Here is a 26,713-nt window from a genome sequence, read left to right as displayed (position 1 = left end):
GGTATCTCGCAATTTGACCAACTACGTACGACCCCCAGCACATTATCTTAACCAATTTAAGGCGTTACCTCTAATACTATATGAACAAAGCTTGTCCTCTAAAATATCAACATCGTCCAAGAAAAATTCCCTTTGAAGATCGAACAATACGCATGCTGTTTGCTACCTTTTTGCCTAATTTGCCTAATTTGACAAGAAAATTGTGTGATACTGGAGCTGCATCTATGTCAGGCCTCGTATATCGATTTTGCTCTATCCAGTTCCGAAATAGGTATTTCCTGTTAAAGCACTCCAATAACGACCACCCTGTACAACCTTCACCGCTGTGCAAACAATATTTCAATCACCCTGTATTGAAACATAATTGAAATTTTTATAGTTGGGTCCTAAGTACTCCCGAATAAAAATTCGTGGCCAATTTATTCTTTAAAAAATCCCAAATAGTACTCCTTACTTCTTTCTTCTCTATCTTTTGTTAGTCCCAGTTGGCCATTACTTTAGGCTTAGGTTTTTGGAAGGTTTATTCATTAAAAAAAAACGTCAAAATCGAACCTTAAACGAAGATTTCAGTAAATGGGGAAAAACAGAATATAGGAAGTTGACAATATTGTATAATGCAACAAGTGTTAGTAAACGGCATTTAAGTTGCATCTGAACAACAAACCTTTGTCAAAAAATGTGCCTTTTCATTTTTTGTACCGGTAGTAGAAAATTTATTCGGGTAATTGAAACGCGAAAGTCATTGCTCGATTGCGCGATAACATTATCACGCCCATGCGAATCACTCAATTTTCCAGCTAATTGAAAATTTATCAAACTCATTCAGGCATCGAGTAACTTTAAAATGATTATTGGCTATTAGACGGAGACTTATTAGGTCTCACCCGCACTAATTCCGGTTAATCTCGTCAAGGGATTGATGGATCACGGACCGCTATAAATTAAAACAACGTTCCTTTAATGCCGAACCTAAAGTAATAAATTAATTACTCGTCAAACAAAATGGGCGAAGTAAGATCTCTAACTAATGATTTCTTTTTAATATATAAGCAACTAAAAAATGTATTTTCAAAATTGGTTTTGTACTTACCAAAAATAAAAAAGGATAAAGACTCGCTTCAGTCACTATGTTCTTGAAGTTTTTAGTTTTGGAGACAGCCGCTCTAGTGAGATCAATTCATGAATTCTGCCCTTCATAATGAACTATCCTGTTTAAAATGAGCCTCGGGATTTCATACCTCTCACTTCTTATTATATGCCCCACATGTCGGGGTTTTTCGGAAATTTTTTCTCAAAAATGTAATACTTCTTGAGTTCAAAGGTCTCTTTCTGGGCGTAAACTTCAACGCCGAAGTTGCATTCATCTACAAAGGAGGCAGGCCGAATCGAGAAGATTTTTGAATAATATGTTTGAACGTGGTATAAACATCAGCTGTATCAAAACAAAAGAACACTGGGCCTGTCTAATTTTTGCAGTATATAATATTTTGTATGATTCTAACATAGAGGAGTACTTTTCCAATCTTGAAGTATTGGTTAGTGAGACCGAACCTAATGTTTGTTTTTTGTGCAACTGAACATTGACGAAAGAACAACTAAAATATATCAACAGTTTAATTGGCATGAGCGGAACGAGTAGAAAAAAATCTGGTATGTATTTAATAGATAATCTAAGAGTACGAATAGCGAAAGGTCTAAGCGGCTAACCAATGGCTTCACTGACTTGTGCAACGAATTTAATAATTATTTTTTAAATGCAGCTTAAACCGATTGTAGGACAAAATACATTTTCAAATAAAAGTAGCACAATAAATAAGAACTAAAAGTTAAGATTTTCACGAAATTATATATTTTTACATGACAATTGTTTCGACAACACCGTGTCTTTATCAAATCACATTTGATGTTATTTGATATTACATATTGTTTTTGGTTTCGTAAACAGTTTTTGAAAAATGATGTTTATTGTAGACCCAGGCGCAATTTTTTATTTTTTTAAAATACTTCACGACCCGCAGCCCCCCTCCATTTGCAATAGGTTCCGTCACGTGGCAAAGCTGCATATATGTGCCAAATATGAAGTCGATTGCTTAAAATTTCGGACACTTATCGTGTCCAAAAAACAGTCGAAAATCGCAAAAAAGATGGATACCGGCGTCGTATCAGCTCACAAGCGTCTCACAAGCTTATGTGCCTCGTGAAGGGTTAAAAAGGATGCAAATTTCAATTTTGTAGCTCCAATGGTTCGAAAGTTATTCAGGAAAAACCAAAAGAGGAGATCGGAGAACGGAGAACGGAGAGACAAAAAAAAATTTTTTTTTTCGACGGTGATCATTTCTGTACCAAAGGCGATCCCATAGGACCTACCGTTACCGAGATATAAAATTTTTATACGAGGCCAGATACTTTCCAAAATTCGATTTCATCGATTTTTGAAAGTAACAATATTGGCATATAGCTGGTTTGATGACTATTTAACTAATCGGATTCAGCTTGTGGTTTTGGCTGGCGATGAACTCAATTACCATAAGACAGAACGAGTTGAGGTTCAGGTTGGGGTACCACAAGAATCCATTTTGGGTCTTCTGCTATATGTAATTTACCTTAATGATATCCTGAGATTCAGTTCACATATGGGATCGTCAAGAGAGAAAGAGAGAGTTCTGCTGTTGCTTTCCGTTTACAATTTGAAAATGTTGGTGGTGTTGGTCAATACTTTTTTGGTTGGGGCCAGCAATATCTTTTAATATTGTTTTGTTCTGTATCGATTGATGCTTCGTCACTGCTTCCTAATGGTTAGACTGGAAAGTTAAGTACTGTCCGTTATGTGTAGGATTTCTATATACAGAGATGCTGATAGAACTTACTAGGAAGTCTGGAAACGATAGGCAGCCATTTGGATAATTGAGAAAGGAATTTGACTAACCATCGGCTCTATTCCAGGTGATGAAGGTAAAGTTAACATATCAAAGTCAGACCCTAGGTTTAATAGTTGTTGCATCAATAGCGTGGGTTTGAAATCATTCCATGTCATATATTCACCGGAGACTTGAAAGTAAGACTTGTGCAGACAGCACCTAAATAGTTACATAACTTGTTTCAGCGGTGGCGAAGTCTTAACGATTCCTCAAAGCGCACGCCGGTGGGTAAACTTTCCACATCAAAGTTAACAAACTTGTCTGAGGACATAATGTTAAGTTCTATAAAATATTTACCAAATACATTGCAAATGACGGAATTTTTCCCTCTAGTGGCTGGACGATTTGAAAGAGAAATCTGAAAAATGGTGATAGGTCTGAGTGGTACATTATCTTTGTGAATTTTTGGAACTCCATAAAGATGTAGAGGTTAAGCATAATTCAGAGTTAACGAAGTTCTAATATTATCCGGAGTATTGCGTCTGTTGTTATAAAGTGTGCGCTAGATTCTTTCTTCAGTCGTCCTAGTAGGGTCACTAAAATATAGCAAGTGTCTCCTCGATTTTGTGGTCGCATTCCAGCATATGATGATTACAGCGTGACCCTTGTCCGCTAGGAGAACCTTGATATTCATATCCTTTTGTAAGCTGCTAGTTCCTCCTTGGTCGTATGCGTGGTCCTTTTTCTTATCTTCCCCACCTTTCCATCGCAATTCATCTATTTGCCGCCTTCCAGTTGCAGCGTCTCAATGGAGCTTATAATATCTAACATTGGCGTATATCAAGGGACAAGGGAGAAGTTCAATCCTTTGCTCAATATTTGTTCTTCAATATTGGAAGGGTTCCTCGAGTATTTTGTTGTACGTTTCCTCTCTTTATTGTTGATTGTTCAGGCCGTACTTTTGAGCAGCTGCCTCTCAAGATTCCTTTGAAGTCCTTCCCTGATTTTGGCACAAGCTCTATTGAACTTCTTCAATAGAGATGCGGTCTTCCTCCTAAGTCAATGAGGAAGTTATTTCTTTAAATCTCTGTTGGATGTAATTTAAAAGAACTATTTCTTTCACCTATTGAAGCTAATTTGGGACTCGTTTGTGCTCGGCTAGTGTTTTCCAGTATGCGCCGTTCTCTAGCTCCTTGGATTGGTGGCGTGAGGTGGAATAGTATGTGAATGATGTGAAGGTGATGGCGGCCTTCTCCTTGGTTCATTTGATCTTCTTCTTCCGTCTGTATTCATACTAAGGAGCATACTTACAAGAACAAGGCTAGAAACAACGACTCAGCGTGAATGTGGAGAGTCATATATTGGAGAAACAAAAAGAACTTTAAACATTACGCATGAAGAACATAGGAACCACACAATGAGGGGTAACATTTAACGGTTAGGAGTAGCGGAACATGTATGGACTAAACAACACCACACCAAATCGTCCGAAGCATGGGTTGTTCGCAGGGAACCACGCTAGTTTAAGGAAGCAGTAATCATTAAAAACAATAAAACCACCTTTGGCCATTGAAGCGCAGAATTAACTACAATCTGGCAACCCTTAATAGAACGCAAAAATGTTGGCGTCCTAGCGGAACAACCTCAAGTTTGACTGCACCCGACTCCATCACGGTTGAAAGCTGTAGTCTAGTATATAAGTCTGGTAGCTTTGTAATTAAAATTAGTCTGCACTTGATTTGTATTTTTACTACTACATCGCTGTTTCACTCTACAACTACAACAAGTGGGTCATAAAGTTTTAAGATTGCCTCGTTACCATTGTATATTTGTAATGTAAATATTTTTTTATAAATATGTTGTAAGTCAGGCAAGGCACGATGATGCTGCAGTGGTATCCGTTCGGAAAGTAGCTGTTCAGACAGGAAAATTGGATCAGTTGTATAACACCAACAGAAAATATAATAAAAAAATATGGGGGAAAGAGAATACACGTGATATAATGGCGATATATTTTTCTGGTAGTAGCACTTCCAAATATGGTTTACTTATATATTTAAAAAAAAACAACCAAAAAAAACTAAGAAACCTAATTAACTTATGATTAACGATTAAAAGTATTTTAAGAAATGTTCCAAAACAATACCAGGTACTCCAATACATTTTTAAGCACCTTTTTTTATTGTGCGAATTTTCTTTAGGAGTGTTCTACCATATATATGGTTTATTTTTACACTTATTGTAACCTTTGAAACATCAACTTGTTGGTATCTTTACTTATAAATTTGGTCCATTAAATAACCCCACAAGAAGAAACCAAGTGGGGTTATATCTGGTGACCTAGGAGGTCAAGGGATAGGTCGATTTGTAGCAGTCTATTTACTATTGAAAATGGTTATCAAAAATTGATATGTGCCTCGGAAGTTATGAGCTGCTGCGCCATCTTGTTGAAAATGGATATTCTGCCTACCATCCAAAGTTTCAGTAATAATGGCAATGTACTGCTCACCGGTCAGCGTGCCATAGTAAAAATATGAACCAACAATTCCAGAACCAAACGTTAAAACTGAATCGAACTTGCCCATAAAATATACTGAAAATTATACTTGCTTTGGCGGAAGAAGTTAACATGCCAATGACAAAAAAAAGTTTTCTCTCTGCATCCCCTGCCAAAAGTACCAAAATTTGTATTTTTTTTTTAAATCCTTTGGACAGCATTAAGGGACAGGAACCCCAATTTCCACGTCTTCATTTGTAATAATTTTTTTTGCAAAAAACAGAATATTTACAACATGCCAAATAGGCTTCTAACATGTCGCACTTTTCTTCATGTGTAAAAACAATTTTTGAATAAGTGATACGGTAAAATTAATTTAAATAATTGATAACACTTGATATAACAATTCTAATAATTAACACATTAAAACTAACTTTTTCCAAGTAGTTTTCTGTTTGGCATAATCTTTAGAAATAATGAAACCGTTATTCATAGCCCTCTCGGTTATTTTCAATTTTAGTCTAATATTGCATATGACATTTTTTGGTCTGTTGGTGATTTAGGGACGTTAGAGTACATTCAATTGGTTTTCTGTTTTCAACATGGTAATCGTATAGTATCCTAATGTAACCTACTCTACTCCTCTACTCCAATTAGTATAGAGCTTTAATACACAGGCAATTAAAAAAAATGACGAATATCTGCAGGACGATGACTTCACTGTTTAGTATTTACTTTAAATGGTACTGAAAATTGAAATTGATAATTATGTCCATCAATGTTGAAACTTAAATTGTATAATATACATTTTTTATATTAATCTCAATGCCTATATATGTACTACTCACTATCTTTTCAACACAAGTACACATGATTTTTTTGAATTAATCTATTTTATTGAATTCGCATCTAACAGCTCCTGAAGATCTTTTAGCTTCGTTGAGAAATTAGCATTTAGGATAACACCGTATTCTTTGCAATATTAGTAGCGTTTGATGCCAATATGTCGTCCGCAAAATTAAAGGTTTTTAAAATGCAACTTTGAGAAGTTTAGTTTATAAATTTTGTTGACCGGCTCATTGTGAAATAAATTGTATAACCTACATAATGATGGATTGTAAAAAGAAAAGGCCGAAAACGGAATAGGGTTTGGGTTTGAAATAATTAAACACTGGTGAGTAGTTTCTTAATGCGATCGGCTTAACTATCGCCTCTTATCTTTATAACTAATCGTTTATATACCGCCGCCGTTATCAAATATATTAAACCCAGAGTATGGTACGCTCTGCGCGCGGACCGAATGCCAGCAGATCTGCGTGTGTGTTAATTAGTGGTGTTTGGTGTTTGGCGAACAAGGTATGCTATTGTCATCGATAGTTTAATTATTTTTTCTTTTCATTTCATTTCATTCATTTAGTGAATATTCTTGTGACCGGCTCTTTCAATACCCCCGTGTGACTGTTAAGCGTGACTATTTTTGTTTCTTTTACGCGATATAATTTTTTATTATACAGCGTCTGTCAACATTCGCGCAGCGGCCATATATCTCAGGAATTATTAGACCTAAATTAGGGGTTTTCTAATTAGGCTCGATTCAATAGTGACATAGGCGACGTTGCCACATTTACGGTTCCTTTCCCCAACCTAGCAAACTTTATTATTCTAAATAGAAAGGGTATGTTTTATCCCATTTTTACATTGCCCTAAAAATCCTAAATATTGTTCATGTAAACCCCAACTTCAACCGCTTTTTCCCAAATGACTAAAAACGATAATAATTGATGAAAAATAAAACTAATAAATTGATTTAACCAACAAACTATAATTTAATTTACGACGTAATTAATGATTTTGACCAATGGATATCTCAAGTAGTTATATCCATTTTGGCCAAACAAAAATCTCCGTAGATGATGGAAAATCGTACTCAATATCCTTAAAAAATGTGTGGGTTGGAATAGTAAATAATGATAATAATAATAAACTTTATTTGACGTTACACTACAAACACATTACATAGAAATAATATAAAAAACGCCAAAGGAAGTGACATTAGGTTTTATTACACATTTCAATAATCGAAATTGTCTTCATTAAAAATTATTTAAAGATTAGAGAAAACAATTTTCTATCGGGTATGGTTCTAAATCTCTTAATAATTTTTTTTATAGTACATTTAAAGAGTTTTTGATCTGCAATTGCTTTTAAATCATCTCCTAATTTATTACATCATCTCAATCATACACAACTCCTTCCAGTTGAGGTTAGACGGTAAATTGGGTAATTTACATTCGAAAGATAATTCGATACTTCATGCGACACTGAAAGTTTCCATAGTACATCATTTTGGTTAATTGGCAAAGATTCCGGGTTCATAATGAATACAACATAATTTCTTTGAAAAATAATGTGCTAATTTTACAAAGACACCTCCACAGGGTACTGTAACAAATAATAAATAAATAAATAATAAATAATAGGTCTTCTGGGTTCCTCCCGCGTTTTCTTTGTATAATATCAATTTATTTCCTAGAAAGTATTCATAGGCTCTTTCAAAAATATCGGTACCTTCATCGCTAAGCTCGCAGTTAACGAACTTGATATCTTTAAGTATATCTTTGACTGATCAGCGTATAATTGAGTATATTCTAGTAGAGAGTAATTATTTATTTTACCAAATATTTTGAAACAGTTGAAACTTCTGATTAACCAATTTAAGATTGAAAATTGACACTGGTATCGTCAATTTTAATTGTATTATTGTATTAATGTAATCGCTTAAAATCTAAAATTGAGAATTTTTCAATTACGATTTTCTACATCGATGGAATAATCCTAGGGCTTGAGTATCCGTAACATTTTGGATCATAATTTATCGATCGAGTTGCTTTGTGCGATATCTTTTAAGCCAATCCTCCATTGTTCTAAAAAAATCTAGCCGAAATAAAAATAAACTAAATGTATTTAATAAATTGAGGAGTTAAACATTTATGGATTGGATTGACGTGATTTTGATTGTGATTTTTCGAAGTGAATAAGATATCCAAACCGTTTGAGTCTCTTCTCATTCCGCATAAAGTTGTCCAGTTCATGGTAATAACATAATAACGGAAATAATAATAAATGATTTCCCATACCGCTAGACTTTAATGGAAAGAGTCGACATCTTTTGAAGTACCGTCTAACGTTTTATTCAAAACCGAGAAACCTAAAATTTCGTTAGACTTTAACATCGTTACACGTCAAAAAGCAAACTCCTTTATCTTGGCAGCCTTGATCTACCAGTCTTACGTTAAATCACATGAACAACAATTTTACGGTGTATTTATTTTTCGGTTATTTGAAATAGGTACGGTAATGTGTAAATCAGATCACAGACTGGTGCGAAAAATATTTTCCAACGTTGCCACGTTTCACGCATAGCAGTAAATTTTGATTCATTTGGGATTAATCGAAAATATGAAGTAATTGACTCAGTTACTCTGAGGAAGGATTTTCCAAAATATTTTGTTATTTAATTCTATCGACGGCATCTAAAATCAAGATCATAAAATCAACTGTAATCATCCAATAAAAATATGCAAGACTGGCATAAAGTTCAATTTTAGTAAATTAGTGATTTTCAATCATCCAACAAAAGTGCAGATTTTTCATTGTCTTTTTAATGTAAAAATCATTTTTTTCTACTACTAACGTGCTGTAACGTACTTTATCGTACTCCCTACTAGAACAGTGTCACATTAAAATTCGACAGAATTCTGTCAATAAGGTGACACTTCACTCTGTGAATTTATTTGCCTTGTTTTGCCACAATGAATGGAAAAATTAATCTAGAGAATAGTGCATCATGCAACAAGTGTGTTAATATTATATTATGCAACAAGTGCGATAAACATAATTTAAAAAATTACCAAACGTGTTGTATACTATATCTTTTATTTGCAAAGCGATCGAATGCATTCGCTGACATAACTGTCAGAATTGTCAAATGTCAACATTCAACCCGTGCGGTAATATCCCGAACTGATAGAAGTGGTGACTTAAATGACGATTATCATGAAACATATATGATAGTGAGATAGATAATTTATTCACAATTCCCAAGTTTTATCGAAAAGTATTTATTTATTCGTCAAAATTAATATTGTCACCTTCAAAGTAATCCCCTCACCCCTCCAAAGATATAATACACTTATGATAACACTTTTTCCAATTGTCGAACCACTTCTGGTAAGAACACAGCCATTTTTTTCTTTATCTCCTCAAAGCTTCCAAACCACTTTGCTTTTATGGGTTTCTTGAGTTTTGGGAACAGGAAAAAGTCGCAAGGGGCCATAGACACAAAGAACTACGAATGAGCATTATCGAGATGCTACATCCATCTAAACGACCTATAACTTCAAGATTCTACTCTTTATTGACAGTGGTAAGAATTCTTGATGTACCAAGAATTCTTGATCTAACTCTTGAGGCAACTAGACTTTGGTTTAAACGTCATAACTATATATGACCATTTATGACCTTTTTGAGCATATCTGGACTTTGTTTAACGGCTCTTGAGCGATGCTCCTTCGAAGGTCCTTTTGTTCAAAATTAAGCAGTTTCGGAACAAATTTTTCAGCTACACGTTCCGGAAAGAATTGCATCGCACGGTCTTCAGTCGCTTCTCTAATAGTGATTCGACGATTTTTCTTCACCATTTGTTTGACTTCTTCAACGCTTTCATCAGTTATTGACGTGCTGGGGCGTCCAAAGCGAGGTCATCGGCGTCTTCTTGGCCATCTTGGAACAGCTTGTACCACTTATAAACATTTTTTTTTGCTTAAAGTAAATTTACCGTTGTCAACATTTCAAATGTTTTGCAGCACTGTATTCCATTTTTTACACAAAATTGCAAACAAATTCTTTGTTACTTTTTTTTTTTACCGAAAATCGCCAAGCACACACGCTTCTGTTTCACAAAAAATTAAAGATGCAAAATGCCTGAAAATGTAAACGTATGTTAGGGACATATGTACCAACATAACAAAAAAGTATATACTTTTTGAACATTCCTCGAACATAATAAAACGATGTACGTATTAACTTTTTTAAAATGTATAAGACGAATGTTACAAGCAAATATATAACCAAGCACGTTTTCGGCATAAAAAACAAAATCGTTCATTTTGAATGAATGAATTCTCTGAAATACATTGCAAATTCCACTGTGTTTCTTAAGTGAATCTTTATTTTTATATGTGATTAAGTGTACTTTAAATAGGTATACGCAAGGCAATGTTAATATTTTCTGCTGTTGGAAGATCTATTTACAGGATTGTCTAAGAGTGCGCCTAAAAATAACCTAGACAGGCCCTTTTGCATCATTAGCTTGCCTACAGTTTACAATATTATATAAAGCAGTACACCAACGCGCAATAAAAAGCAATTAGTGGACTCTCAAGAAGTGAGTTATTATCGCTAAGATCGTTTATGCCTCGGTAGCATCTCAAGGAGCCGTCAATACAAGAACCAAGAGACTTTGTGGTGTGATTTATATATAATATCAATCCGGCAGCTTAGTAAAGATTTGATATACCGGCCAGTAAACTCAATCACAACTGTCTTCCCTAAGTGTACATTCAAGTGATTTTGTTTACAAAATTCAGACGACAATGAACGTATCATCCCGAACCATCAAGACGCAGCAGTCGTTTAGAAATACCAACTACCCGTTCATAAAAGAAAAGAAAAAAATCAAAATCCAAGTGCGCTTCAATAACTCTGACCCTTTTTTTTCTTTCCTTTGAGCATATATGAGGCCCTCTTATGCCTAAGCATTCTAGCTTATCTGCCATTATGTCCAAATTTAAGGAGTCAAATCGGCGACGAGAATTAAGAAACACTCCAGCGACAGCCTCCACGATATCGAGTCCATAATGAATATATTGAACAAGTTAATTTGTCCCTGCTAGGATCTTTTGTGATCTGAATAGAGCGTTTGACTATATTGATCGCCGCACTCATATGATGCAGTGCAGATATTGTTCTTAACTGGATCTACTCCTTTTAGCAGGACCGCAAGCACTTTGTCGGTATTTTAAATGACTATGATAATCTCTGTCGTCAGATTAATTCGTTTGTAGTTGATATTGATACAAGTGTTCCACAGGGATCGGTTTTAGGTCCTGTCTTATATGCACACCATATCAATGATGTAAAAACCATTTCTACAAATGTATCTTTCACGATTTATGCTGATGACACTTCCATTGTCATTTCAGATAGCTGCGATCTTTGATAGCAGAATAAATGCCATGGTATATGGAGCAACGTCAATAACTGGTTGAAATGGAATAGCATGTTTTTAAATTCCGATGACGTAACGTTTTCAAGATTCCACCATCTGGAAAAAATATATTCTAGTCTCATTTTTAAGATAGTTGATTGTCCAGTAGCTCAGTCTGAGGGTGTTACATTTTTAGCGAGTTCTTGATTTCTCGGTTGATCTCCAATACTTACATGTTGAGAAATTTGAGCACTAAACAGATCGAGTCACATTTACTACCAATATATTACTCTCACATTGAATCTCGTTTACGACACGAAATTATACCACGAGGTTAATTTACACGGTGTTTTTAGGGCAGAAAAAAGTGATTCATTGTATCGCTGTATTACCAACCTCTCATTCCTGTAGAAACTGGCTCAATAAATTCAATATGCTTACCTTACCAATTTTGGTATATATGAATTCAAAAATAAAAACAACTTTACTCAAAATGTGGATATTCATTTTTTAAGGGCAGACAGCAAAACAAAATTCTTTTGCCAAATATAAAATTTAGTCTAAATCACTCTGTATACTGAGGCTGAAAATCTTCACAATGAAATAAAATATAATTCTTTAGCAACTTTTAACCGTTTTTTTTTTTTACATAACATATAAAAGTATGTCTTCTTGCTCTAAGAAATGCATGATTCGTTTGGTCAGTACTTTAGAAAAATAATTTGCTTTTGTTATAGGTCAATAATTTTCTATCGGCTTTGCGTAAATTAACCAAATAAAACAGATAACTATAGTTAAATAGGATATCACTATAAAAAACATATTCTTCTCTCTGATAAGCGGTAAAGTACCAGTCTCAAACAGAGTAGCAACTATTGATTGTATATTAGTGGTAATAAAAATCCGAACTCTTTTTAAAGTTTTTTTTTACCAATTTTTTAATTTTTTCTTAAATTTTTTAATTTACTCAGTTTTTTCCGAAAATGTGCTTTATATTTCACGGTTTTGTTCTGAAATGTTCTTTTTGGATGCGATATCTCAAAGTACCATATTAACCAAAAATATTAAATCAATTCCTGTACATCTTACAAGAGTTAAAGTGTTCCTTAAGAAATAGCTATAATATTCAGCAAGGGTGCTGTCTGAAAAAATTCTATGCTCACGATACATTATCGTATTAGAGTTTGGGTTATGTAGATAGTATTTAAAGATTAATCTGTGAGCTAAGTGATCAATTAATTTGCCTTAAATTAGAGACTTTAAGGTTTGTGACAATATAATCAATTCTACTTGAACTTGTCCGTCCAGTACTATTAGACGATATTCTTGTAGCTATAGAGTATATTGTGCACCCTGCCTAATATACTATTTTAATACAAAGGTACTTAAATCAGGTATTCTTTTCCGTCTTCTTCTAATAAATTTAGTAAAAAGTATTACAGTTTATCAAGTACAAACCAACTTAGTAAATGACGATGACTTGCCTAATGAGTTTAGCAATTTCTATTAATAAATATAATATTAATGTACATATACATTAAACCTTCTCCTTAAAGTCATACGTTATGGAGGTGGACTGTGATGAAAGGTATTTCATTTTTTCTTTTTTATTACTTACGTTCACAATTTTAAAAATTAGTTTTTTTCTATAAAGCCATTACTAAAAGCGGATTTGCTTTTAATGCAATAACTTTTTATAATAACGTTTTAACCTGAATTTGACTTATTTATTTTTAATGATAGAAAACTTGTAACTAATATCAAATCCAATCTTAAATTTCTATTATTAAAATATTTAACAAGTGAATAATTAAAAACTAAATAGAGCCTTTGAAGAAACAAACACAAAACAACATCAACAAATCATAAACTGATGAAATTACACACAAACATGTTTAGATGTATGATCTTTATGTTTAATAATTTCATTGCATCTTCTGGTCATAGAGTTAATAACTTTTGACAAAATTTTACTGGTATTGTTTCCCATTTTGCTTCTATACTCCTGCTATACTCATCTACACACCTAACCTCTATATCCATATATGTTAGGTATAATTGGTTATGTTAGTAGTAGTAGCGCAATACCTACTGGTAACTGCCGCTTGAAAAAGTAATTGCCACATCACATTTGTTTGTTTCAAACTGGAATCGGAGTTTTTGTTTGTTTGATTTACGTGCAAAACGAATTTGGTTAGTTTTACAAATAATTGTAGGTTATGTTCGGAATTCAAAGTTAGGTTAGGCGCATCTAGGGCGGATTAGCCATGTCGCCACATTTCAATAGCATGGCTACCCGGCGTCTGTTCAGCTTTCCGATGTAGGTCATATTTCGAAATAGTTCAATTTTAAGTGGCAGATTTAGCAGAAGTTTAAAAAATTCACTTAAATTATCGATCAAATCTCAGTTGTTGGGTCAGTGGGGGTTAGGGGAATATAGAAATTGTCATGTAATTTTACTAATAACCTTTTAGAACTTTTGGAAGGGAGGTTATCAAATACCTCTAACAAATATTATGGGTTCCTCCTGCTTCGGTTATTGTTCAGTTTAGATTCAGTTAAGCTCTGAAGAAGCCAACAGGATGATTGGCGAAACGTCACAAATTGAACAACCGATGCAATAGGAATACAGAAGATTTGTAAATAGTACTACATTAGTCTGTAGAAAGTTTTTTGAACCTTTGTGAATGTGTTATTTAACTAAAGCGAATTCTTCAATATAGTAAAAATGTGAATTTTTAAAGGAGTAAAATTCATCCACAATAAAAGCAGTTTTGATTTTGATGTATATAATACAACAAAATGTTCTCGGCAACTGAGCATATATCGTTTTATGTCTCTAACATAGGAAAATGTTATTTGCGATATTCAAGTTTATAAAGACAAGCAAAAAGAATGCGTTTTATGTGTTTCAGTATTTCGCCGAAAATTCCCAAACAAAAAGGGTTCCGACATACGTATACAAGAATTGTTGAGTGCAGAGCAAGCACAGGCAGTGAATACGCCTTATCAGCGTACTATCGTTGTTTACCTTGCATACCGATTCGTTAGTACTCGTGATTCATCGCCGTATCAATGCGCTTTTGATATTGGGTTCGCCAATTTCTTTGACGCCCGGGATTATGAGATTAAAAACGAAAAATAACGCGTATCTCGAAAATTTTCGAGGCTCGGTAAAGTATATTTGCTCTGGCTAATGCGAAATTAAGTGGAAAATAATTTGTCACAGTTAAATCCCCCGAATTCGGCGGTTGTGAAATAATTATGAATTAAGATAATAATTTTTAAATTGAGACAGGCATATTCAAGTTCAGTATATACAGCTCACGAAATATATTGTCCGGTTATAGAGTTAGTTTTGGTTAATTAGTAGGACAAAGTTAAACGGAGATTTTAAAAGCATCGAAGTGAGACGCAATATTGCCATTGGGGCAATTCGGACCCCTTAGGGCAAAGAGGCCCACCTCAAAAAATAACGAAAATATTTTTCGTTTTTATAATTATTAATTCTGGTTATTTGTATATTATTGCGTAAAATGAATCACATAAAAATTCTAAAAAAAACTACTACATATTTTTTTACTCAAGTCATAATTAATTTATTGAAAGTGTTTTATTTTTTATGTAATTCTATGGATTTCCAAAATATTTCATATATCAATAACAAATTCTTTATCTATGGAAAAATAGTTACTAATCAACGTTTTTTTTATTTAATACTTTTTAATAAATAATTATAATTATTATATATAACATTATAAATAAATATTAATTTGGGTAAATTTAGTTAAAGTTAATTTAAAATAAATCGACTTTATGGTTAAAAGCCACAAAAAGTAATCAAAAGTGGACCGCCTTGTCCCCCCCTCCCCTATATAAGGCTCCGCCGACTGTAGGCAGTTCTTCGATTCAGTTTCAGTCAGCGATAAGGTTTTGGTATAATTTAATTCTAAGAAGGGTTACGTCATGAGTTCTTTTGCCCAATGTCGTATTTGAAATTACATTTTTAAACTTCAAAATTTATTGTTCTTTGTTCCTGCTGCTTCTACTAAAATAAAAGGGTTGGTGAAAAATGAAGTAGAAGTTCTGAGCAATGTGACATTGCTAACTGCATTTTTAATTTTGTTACGAAGTTCCTCTAAATTATTTCCACGATGGAGTCTGTGGGTCTGTAAATGGTGCTACTAAAGACATTCCAAAGAAAAAAATCATTTGCTGCTAACTGTTGTATTCAGAAAATCTTACAGCATTATGTGCACCATCTTGCTGGTACCAAATTTCATGAACAGTGATACCGGCTCATATGTTGACCTTTTCAGGATACTGGGTCTTTAAATGGACATATGTTGGTTATTTTGTGAACACCCAACAGGCATTGATGAAATGAAGATTCATAGGCCAATAAAATAGTCGCTAAAGAATCTTCATTTTAGTCAGCTCGTTCAAACGAAACAGAGTCCAACAGAGTCCAACTTCAGAACTACTTTCATTCTACCTATTTGGGTATCATTCTCTACAGAACATTAACCTACAAAAAACATATCGAGAAAACAAAGACTTCAAAGTAGAAATGAGTCTGGATGTCCAGCCTGGAGAAGAAATACAAAGAAAATAGATACCACCCCTAATGATTTGCAGGTAAAATTTCCTGCATGGTCTGTAATTTATAACATAATAATATATTCCCCTTCAAAATATCTCAGTTTTATCTCAAGTTTCTGAGAAACAAACTTTTGCTCATTGAACGGATGTTCAGGAACAGGTTCCTCGCCAGAAGGTTGTTAGCTTTTTCTACAATTAAGTAAACAAGCATTATTGTTAAAATTGTGCAATGTGCACGCCTATTTTCGAACAAAAATGCAAATGTGGTAATAATTTCTTAGGGCGAACTTCCCGAAAAATAGTACTTAATTATTTGAACCTTTTGCTTGGGACGAATATGCTACCATTTTTTAAAAAAATACCAGTAATTTTTGACACTTTAAATTCAACCAAACGCCACGACGGCTCTGTTAGATACGGTGATGGGAAAGGGACGCAAAAACTTTCTTACGTTCCAAGAGTCTTGGTATAACTCTGTCAAAACTCTGTGAACATTGAAATATCAAAAGGTAAAATACAGTTTTTTCTGAATTTTCAATTTCGACATAAATCTCCAACAACTTTCACTTATCGTCCCTACATTTATCTTCTGCCTAATATTTTATTAAAACCTCTTTTCGATAAAGTGTGATATTATGGTAAAAAAACGCATTATTCGAACAATACTTTTGTAAATATTTAAAAACTGTGCATGTAATACCGACAATATAAACATAATAAAAAGTAATTTTTTAAATTGCCTACATGTTTTTTAATTCTATCAACTAGGGCAACAAACTAGTATTCCTGTACCCAATCCTTACCGTTTTTTTTTTAAAGATAAGAAAGATATTCTCTATTGTCATATGGAACCATTAACAATTTATGTGTTTATGAACTTTAAGCAAAGCCATGGCTGGCTTTTATTCTAACTCACCATGCAAAAACCTTTCATGTTAAGTTTGCAGTCTTGAAATTATGCAAAATGATCCATATTCTTATGCCGAAACTACAAATATATTCGTAATTCATGGAGAGTGCAGCCGAGTTAGTAGAACTCGCAAATTATTCAATGAGGGATATCCAGGATTTTGTTTTCCATGAATCGTAATCAAAAGATTCAACAAACATTTTCTTAAAAATGGCCAGTTACTTCAATTGAAGACAATGTTTAGTTTAATCTCCATTGATAAGATTATGAAACAGCAACCCTATAAATTTAATACCGTGTCCACTCTCCATCAAGAAGATTTGCCTAAAATAAGTTGGACTCATGAGTCCTAGCGTACAAGGGAAGGTATTCTTAGTAGACACAATCTTTCGGCAACAGAAATTCCTCATGCAATCAGAGAAAGTAAATGTTCAGAATACATTTAAAGGAAACGTGTTTTGTTTTAATAATAAATAATCAAGTTCGATCATTATCAAGTAATTCTTAATACACAGGAGTAGATGACTTACCTCCAGCTGTTTAATTTTTCAAAGAAGCTTTCACAGGCTAATGTTATACTATTTACAAAACTTCTGAGTTCATCCTGCGTAGGTTGTTGTTGAGTCGAACTTCCTAACGTTTCACAATCATCCTTGACTTCTTCAGAGCTTTACTGAAACTCTCTTGCATTTTACTCTGAACCTGCTTATATATTGTTTGAGAGGGGCGGAGATAAATGAGGAGCATAAGCATAACGCCGTCTCGGATGACTGATTCCCATATTGGTGGTGACAGACAGAGACCTGATTCTCGAGAGAATCTATAGAAATAGAACTGAGGTGACTTTTACTTGATGAAAATCCATTTAACACAATAAATAAGAACTAAAAGTTCAGATTTTCACGAAATTATATATATTCACATGACAATTGTTTTAACAACACCCTGTCTTTATCAAATGTATTATTTACAAACTACCTGCTACTATGTATATTGAAAAATGACTATAAGACTTTAATTAATGTTGAACGCCTCAATTTGTTGATCTCCATGGTTCCCAATAAATTTCATTTTCTACTTTTTGTGGCTGTATGAGAAATATCAAAATTCTAGTCAAAAATGTGTTTTTCAGCAAAGCAGAAGTTTTGTAACCAGTTTATGAGGACCGATGGATCAGGCAACTAGAGTAATGGGATTAGCTCACCCCTCTGGACTTCTTCGACTGGGGGACTGTGAAAGAGAGAATTTAATCAACTAGTATAAATAATTGAGGAATGCCTGTTATGACACATTGAACAATCACATTAATTTTTGCTTTCAATACTGTGTTTGTTTCACACTTTTACCTTACAATATGTATCTCTATGGCAGGTTAGAATAAAAGCCAACCAGGGCTAACCTCGTGTAAACTTCAACACTTAAATTGTTATGACAATTGGGAATATCTTTAAATTCCCCCCCAAAAAAAAAACGGTAAGGAACACGTAAAACAGTTTCGTAAATAATTTGTTGGCCTAGTAGGTACGCATTTAAAAAAAAATGATTTCCTTTGTTAGCATGTTTCTTTCAAACATGCACTTTCTGGCCTCGCCTGTATACAATATTGTTGACATTACATGTACAGTTTTTAAGTATATTAATTCCTGTGGAAATGTTAATTGAATAATTCGTTTTTACAACATCTTTATGGAATACGGACTTTAAAAAAATATATATAGTCTTTTGCGAACAAGATGGCAGATAAGTTTAGGAACAATTAGTGGAAGTTGTAAGAATTTTTATATCGAATTTGAAATTGCAATAAATAACGGTACGGTCTATTTGAAATTTCAATGTTGCTACTGATTGTGAGAGAACCGGCACCATTGCAAATATATTTTGGAATTGTAGGTCATGGTCAATTGTGTCCATATACCATGGGAAACCGTGCTAAGTACAGGAACATGACGGCAACATTGCAAATCGAATGGTATTTTCCATATATCAAAATTTAATTTACGGTCTATTCTCAAATTTAATACTTACCTCCCGTAAAAAGAAAAGTGAGAATAAATCATTTTGACATTTTTCAAATAATTCCCTAAAGTTATACGCGTTTCATCGTAAATTAAATAACAGAATGCGACAAAAGTTTAGTGGTAGTTTCAGTAGATCTGTTTTTATTTTTTGCTCATGCATTTTGAAAGTGTCATTGTTCCGTTCATTTTTTCATGTTATAAACAAATAAAATATTTATTCGGTAGCACTATTTGGAAAAAAAATTATTCAACAATCGGTTAAAACATTTCAATTTACAATTCAGACCGTCCTCAGAAGAAGAAGTGGTAAGATTCTGGAGCAGTGTATAGGGTCAACTCTAATAGTATAATGAGGAAGCTTACTGGATACCGGCAGAGGAAAATAGAGCCTCGGAGGTCCCACCTATGGCCGATATTGTTATTACAGGGGCAGACGATTAGCCAGCCAATTCCAGAACGCGATTAGAGACCCTTCGAAGATACCATCTTTCTTCACTCAAGGCATAACAAATATGATTTCAAAATCGGACCAAACCCGGGAACGAAGAAATTACAGGCCAATCACATGTCTGCCAGTGGTGTAAAACCTCTTTACATCTTTAATAGAATGCAAGATTTCAGACCTCTTAGTGCAAAGAAGACTCTGACATAGGAGCAGAATGAAGCTCGAACGGTGAGCAGAGGAAGTAACGACTGGCTCCTGATTGATTCTGTTGCCACCAAACAAGCAGCCTCTTGGATGGACTAGCGGAAAGGGTACGACTAGAATTAACTTGCGGGTCAATCAAATAAAGTACTTTACACAGAATATAAAAATAAAAGCTTAATGCTATTCTGCCTCCCTATCAACCCCATGAGCTTTATGCTGAATGCCACCAATCACCGCTACATACAAGAAATCCAAAAGTAACCCCTAATTATTTGCTACACAAGGATGACTTCAAAATATATTCCAGTAACAAAGAAAAACTGCGAAGTCAACTGGACTAGTGGCCAAATACATGCAAAAAGAGGTGAGATTCCAGTAACATCAGATTAATGGACAAAATGGAATTTCCAGCACTGTATTTGCACGAAAGATATAAATACCTTGGTACAAAGCATGCGCTTACCGCTGACCACAAAGCGACGCAGCAAGAGGTAGAAAAGAATCTTATGAAAAAGGTTGGCTTTATCATGAAAACATTCTTGTACACAAAATGTGGAAACAATATAATCTGCTTAATATAATAACAACATTTCTGATATAATTACCCGAAACTACATTGGAGAATGAAAATATAAAAAATTATTTCGGCAGGGAAATGGTAATGGATAAAGAAACTTGCCACAATATACCTGACATAGTTGAATTGAACCGAGAGAAGATGTACACGAATATCTTTGACATCACGATACCCCTCGATGATAACATCAAAAGAGCGAGAAATGAGAAGTTAGATAAGTACCAGAAATTAAAGGCTTGTATCCATAGTTATCTCCTCGAATGGCCTCATTCACAAACAGCTCCCAAATTTCTGAACTGTCGGCCTCGAAAACAGAAGGCCGTAATTCGATCGACATGCAGCGCAGTTAGAAGAGTTTTGGACAAAAAAAAGAAATAAATTCTTGCGCAAGGCAAGTTCTGATCCATCTACATGGTGAAAGAACTTAACCTAACTAAAAAACTTGGTTGACCATTTAAAAATAATCAATTGAACAATAATAACCATATTACATTCATTCTGTTCAAATTACAATAATTTTTCTTTCTTTCTTTCTGTCTGGAACAACCAGATACTGTTCAAGCCTAATATTACCATACAACCTGATATGTCACAGAAGGAAAGGGTGAGGATGAAGAGAATTAAAGTATAAATAACGACTCAGATTTAGTGGATTATTAAGTTTCCAGCAGATGTCTTCCTTCATTTCACATTGACCAGTTTACTGTATGCTCGTTGTCATACGAAATAGAAATTTTGGATATTTCTTTTTTATGTAGCGGTGGTCTGAATCTGTAGTTTTGTCCGACCCAAAAGTAATTGTAATTTTAATCTAAAATGTGGCACCATGTAATCTAGACTTACCAAGCATATTAAGCCAGCCGCAAGCTGCCAAATATAAAGAGATATAACATAAAGGGCCAACACCATGTAAAATCCGATGGCATGAGTTAATTTTGTTGTGATATGGTCCCTAAATCGCAACTTAGAATCGAGCATCAAACCTAAACCTCTACATATGAATATGACAGTGGTATGTCATTCAGCTTTATAAGCATAATATAGGAGTAACACTGGCGTTTTAGTTGGATTAAGCGGTAGCAGATGATCAGAAGCAATTTTTTTTAATTCTCATAGATCAGCGTTAATCAGAGTTTCGTCTCCTTTAATTTTAATAACAGGAAATGAATAATAGATCTGGGTATCATCCGGTGACTGCAATGCTCTGTAAAATTAGGAGTATCAATAGTATATAACAAGATTGCTTTCGAAAAATCGTCGGTGAGTGGGGCAAGTTCGTAGCAAATAGCGCGAATCACCTTTTTGTTTTTCTATCGTGCTCCTGCGGACCACTATGGAACTTTCGCAAAATCAATGTAATTTGATTGTGAATACACCCTGCATAAAGTGTCCTTCACATCTCGTCGAACTTCAAAGTTACGGCACACTTCGGTAAATATTAAAATGTTTACTGGTAATTGCAAATGAAAATTATATTTTTCAAATATCTTGAGACTCCTGTATTATAGACGAAACCGTAAACTCTCTCTCGATACAGTTTACTGTTCATATCAAATTATCACATCTTTAAAACTTTTTCATGTATCGCCAATAATTCACCCAAAAAAGCGGAACTTTCTAGGATTTATATATTCACGGATGGAAAAATGTGATGAAACTATACTCCGGGATATCATCCGTTCGCTCGTTGAACTCCGACTGGAATCCTGCAAATCCTGCATCCGACTGGAATCCTGAAGATGCCAAATGAGATTTTGGCGAAACGTCTGCAGGATTCCAGTCGGATGCAGGATTTGCAGGATTCCAGTCGGATGCAGGATTCCAGTCGGAGTTCAACGAGCGAACGGATGATATCCCGGAGTATAGTGTCATATATATATATATATATATATATATATATATATATATATATATATATATATATATATATATATATATATATATATATATATATATATATATATATATATATATATATATATATATATATATATATATATATATATATATATATATATATATATATATATATATATATATATATATATATATATATATATATATATATATATATATATATATATATATATATATCCTGTATATAATTCCAACAAATAGAGGATATAGCCCTGGATCTCCTTAGTATCCTGGTATCCGAATTTTTTCAATGGAGTAAGTTAAATGACGTCATCGCGTCTAGATTGAGGGCAAGAAATAGTGATTTTTATTTGGATTATTTCAAATATCTCGAACAGCGTATGTGATAGACGAAAACCGTAAATACAAAAATTGTAGCTCTCGATACAGCCTATAACACTGTGTGAACGGATTGGCTATTGTGTGTACGAATTTTGATTTGCGGTTAATAATTTACTCCCTAAAAGAATAATTTTCATGGTCTTTTAGATTTTTGTCTATAACTAAAACACCTTCTATATAATCGAAAAAATGCGTGAAACAAAAGTTATAGCGCCGGGTCTCCCACGTATTACGGATGTAAACTTTTTCCGATCGGATGAATGGCTTTGGAGAAAAAGCTGTTTTTCTGGATGCCAAAATAACCACAAAAAAAATTAAAAAAAATATACTTCGCGTTATTTCATTGTTCCCAATTTAAAGAGTCTAAATGCGGGTCCAGGCTTGAACTTTTCTCCCAAGTCTGAAGTCGGTAGCTGCAAATTTGGAGTATTTATTATGTTTTTTAATATTGCAAGGAATATCGCGAACACACTGTACAATACTTAAAAAGCGTAAATACAAAAGTTTAAGCTGTCGACATGGGCTATATCGTCATGTAAAAGAAATTGACATCTTAGACACAAATTTGAAATTATTGCCAATTTTCTATAATAAGGGGACACATTTTTCAGTTTTTTTGAATTTGCGGCGCACCCTGTATATTTATGAAAAAATGTCAAGAATAAAAGTTTATGGAGTCATTCCCTCTACGCCTTCTGGTTCAAGAATTTTTCCGGTCTTGTAAACGATTTTTGAAAAATGGTCTTTTTTGCACACGCGATTTTTATTTATTTTTTTAAATACTTACCGATCCCAATGGGTTCCGTCACGGTGCAAAGCTGCATATATGTGACAAATATGAATTCGATTGATTCAAATTTCGGACTTTTCGACAGATCGTGAAAAAAAGATGGATACATTTCTTATAAGCTTATGCGCCTCGTGGAGGGTTGAAAAGGAGGCAAATTTCAATTTTGTAGCTCCAGGTAGGTCTGAAAGTTATTCCGCAAAAACCAAAAGACGAGAACGTAGGACGGAGAACAGACAAATAGAATTTTTTTTTTAACGGTGATCATTTCTGTACCAACAGTGATATATAAAATTTTTATACGAGCTCAGATACTTTCGGAAATTCGATTTCATCGATTTTCGAAAGTAACAAGGGAGCCAATGGATTTTATTATAGAATACTTTTTGAACTCTATCGAATGTGAAAGAGCATAATAATGTGTGATTTTTTGTCAAATCAGATATCGTATCGAACCCTTTACTAAAGTCCAACAGTATCAGTGCGATGGCCTTCTTATCATCAATTGCTCGCGGTATGTCGTATGCAATATTAGCTAGTGCAGTTTCACAGTTACGAGCCTTCTTAAGACCTGAACTATCTAGTGGCCAGAATATTGTGTTCTGCCAGATATCCTCTTATTTGTGTATCAAGTATTTTTTCCAATACTTTCTAAAGAATAGGAAGAATACTAATCGATCTCAGCTGATTAAAATCTTTTTTTTTGTATTTGGAAGACTCACGCATGAACTTATCACATGCGTTGTAATCGTATTAATGACAGGACAACACAGATTAATTAAAGTAATATTGAACCCATCACTGCCAATTTCTCTTGACCGCTATAGTCATAGTCAATAGCATCTGCGACAATTACTTTGCGCTATAGAGCTACATGCTATTCTGAATTGACCGCCCATTATTTTGTAGTGTTTAATGCAAGTATTAATGCTTCATGACAATACCAACTTGCGAAAATTGATTCCCAAAAATGTTTTAGGCAGCGCAATGAAGTTCACCTTGGTCATACTGGGAGCGCTTTCGATTCTGAGCGCAAGCGACGGACAACTGCTCAACTCGTCACTGCCTCCTGGCAACTACGAATTCGTCCTGAAGCTAGACTACGTCATATCCGAAACCAAGGTTCCTTCTTACCTAGTAGACGTGCTGTACGACAGCCCCATCGAGAACAACGTCACATCGAACGATATCGCCTCACTATTCGGACTATCGAACCTCACGGCGGCGTCTACTCAAAACGTTCTCGCCCATCTTGGATTCAACACATCAGCGGTATTCAGCTTGAACGGGTTCGACAGACTCCTGACTGAATTTAATTGGGACTTCGCGGACTTTTATCGAACAATAACGGGACCCGGTCACTTAAATGCAAGTGGAGTCGCTCTAGGTCAAGCTTTGGAGGCTCTAGGAATCGACGTGGCCCAGTTCTCTTTGGGTATGACCTTGGGGAATCCGGACCCCTACGACGAATTCAAAAAAGGCACGTTCACGCCGGAAACTCTTAGCAACGCCACCGGCTTGATAAACAGAACAACGGACGACCTATTCGGAGCTATAAGAGACGCGACGTTGCCGCAGTTGCTAGTTCTCAACAGTTCTCAAGTCGTTGATTTATTCAGTCGTAACTCGATAGGCAGGAATGAGACGGTGGAAATATGGAAGTACATAAATATCACCATAGAAGATATTTACAATGTGGAAGGGTTTAGGAATCACCTGACCGCTGTCAGCGACAACTTAAACGTAACAACATTGGGAGTTGCGACTGGAAACGGCACAGTTACAATCAACCAGAGGACTTTTGACGTGTGGAGGAACGTAAGTCAGCTGATTGACGTGAGAGGGGAAACTTTGAACACTAGCACGGTCGTGTCACTATCGGGAGTTGCTACCAGAGAGGACAGTAACATAGTAGTGCTGGCTTCAAACTCATCTCTGACTCCTATCGCTCCGGGGAACCCCGCAAGCGACTTGGTAGGCTGCACGTTTCTTTCTTGGCAAAATGGTGCCCTAGTGCCGCTGGCCATCAGCAACGTGACCTTCCGTAACAATGTTCTCGAGATACGGAACGTATCGGAAAATGTTACCTTGGGATCTCCATTGATATGCGGCGGAAACGTGTACGGAATCGCGAGGGAAATAGTTTCCGACGTTATTGTTTTGGATACGTATGCGGCGTTCGTGTCTTCAGGTACTACCACCGATCCCAGTACTAACGCAACTACCATCTCGCCTATTACTAACACCACCGCTTCCGGCGGCACAACTAATACCACCGCTGTTACAGGTGGAACTAGCCCCGGTACTAACTACGGAGTACGCACCGTAGCAACGGGTGGTGCTCTCCTTTTAGCGGCAGTGTTACACGCACTGCTATAGTTTAGGAATATTTTTCAATTTGTATATAAAGTCGTAGATTGTGCAATAATAAATTATTCTGTTGAAATGGTCGTACTTCTTTCGCTTCCCGCCGAAAATGGATTAAATGATTTTTATAATCCTGATCAAAAGTATCCTTTGATCAGGTTGTCAAAACTATGTATTAGAATTTTTGTTATAGAGGATTAGTTAAAAGTCTCAAGCCTAAATTCATGAAATTTAGTATACGGGACTTTCTGATTGAGCTATCATAACACGTTTTTTTCAAAGAAAGTTCCACAGTCTGCTGTAATACTGTTGTTGTTGAATAGATCTTGCTGACGCTTCGCCAATCATCCTGTTAGCTTCTTCGAAGCTTAACTTAAACTGGCTCGTATTTTACTTTGTACTTGCTTATATGTTGTTTGGGGGGACAGGAACTATTGTCTCCGATTACTGATCCTCATATTGGTGAGTGGCGGTTAAGATTGGTTGGCATAGATTTCTATATACCCTCGGATTTTTAGTTGGTAGGAGAATTTATTGAATGCTAGGATTTTAGTTTTGTGAAATAGAAGTTTATGTCCTGTTCCGTGATTGTGTTTAGTAACTACTGATGAGTTTTTGTATCTGTTTCATGTTCTTGAAGCCTACTTGATATTTTTCGTCCGGTCTCTTCATACTCACGGAATGCCGTAAACTGTTGGTATCTCAAACGGAATTTTGTCCTTCACCTATCAAAAATGCTGAGAAATTTTTGGACAAGTGATAAATCTTATTTTGACATTATATTATTTAAGAACCTTTGATATGTCATCAGTGATAGTTTAAATATAAGAGAGGACGACAGTGACAAGTGTCCCAAGGCAACCCCAGACTTGTAATCAATTTCTCTACCAATAAAAGAGAATATATAGAAATCTATAAGCT

The 26,713-nt window shown here is 34.7% G+C and overlaps 1 protein-coding gene across 2 annotated transcripts; it reads left to right on the top strand.

The window, feature by feature from the left end:
• The first annotated feature begins 6,631 nt into the window (after positions 1 to 6,631).
• On the top strand, positions 6,632 to 25,862 carry LOC132708190 (uncharacterized). Of its 2 annotated transcripts, XM_060680357.1 has the most exons (3): positions 6,632 to 6,711; positions 24,405 to 25,616; positions 25,713 to 25,862. In XM_060680357.1, the coding sequence occupies exons 2-3, from the start codon at positions 24,413 to 24,415 to the stop codon at positions 25,802 to 25,804; spliced, it is 1,296 nt and encodes a 431-aa protein (XP_060536340.1). In that variant the 5' UTR covers positions 6,632 to 6,711; positions 24,405 to 24,412; the 3' UTR covers positions 25,805 to 25,862. The 2 variants fall into 2 exon arrangements, with proteins under 2 accessions (XP_060536340.1, XP_060536339.1); XM_060680356.1 differs by having other exon boundaries at positions 24,405 to 25,862.
• Positions 25,863 to 26,713: the final 851 nt, after the last annotated feature.

The sequence above is a fragment of the Cylas formicarius genome, unplaced genomic scaffold, assembly GCF_029955315.1.
Source record: "Cylas formicarius isolate icCylForm1 unplaced genomic scaffold, icCylForm1.1 PGA_scaffold_10__41_contigs__length_53128322, whole genome shotgun sequence".
Lineage (NCBI taxonomy): Eukaryota > Metazoa > Arthropoda > Insecta > Coleoptera > Brentidae > Cylas > Cylas formicarius.
The sequence above is the reverse complement of the archived record's forward strand: the minus strand, read 5'-3'. Positions and strand labels throughout refer to the sequence as shown.

Bases quoted from the DNA above. Each gene is read 5' to 3' on its own strand.
- LOC132708190 (XM_060680356.1), top strand. From the start codon at position 24,413: ATGAAGTTCACCTTGGTCATACTGGGAGCGCTTTCGATTCTGAGCGCA.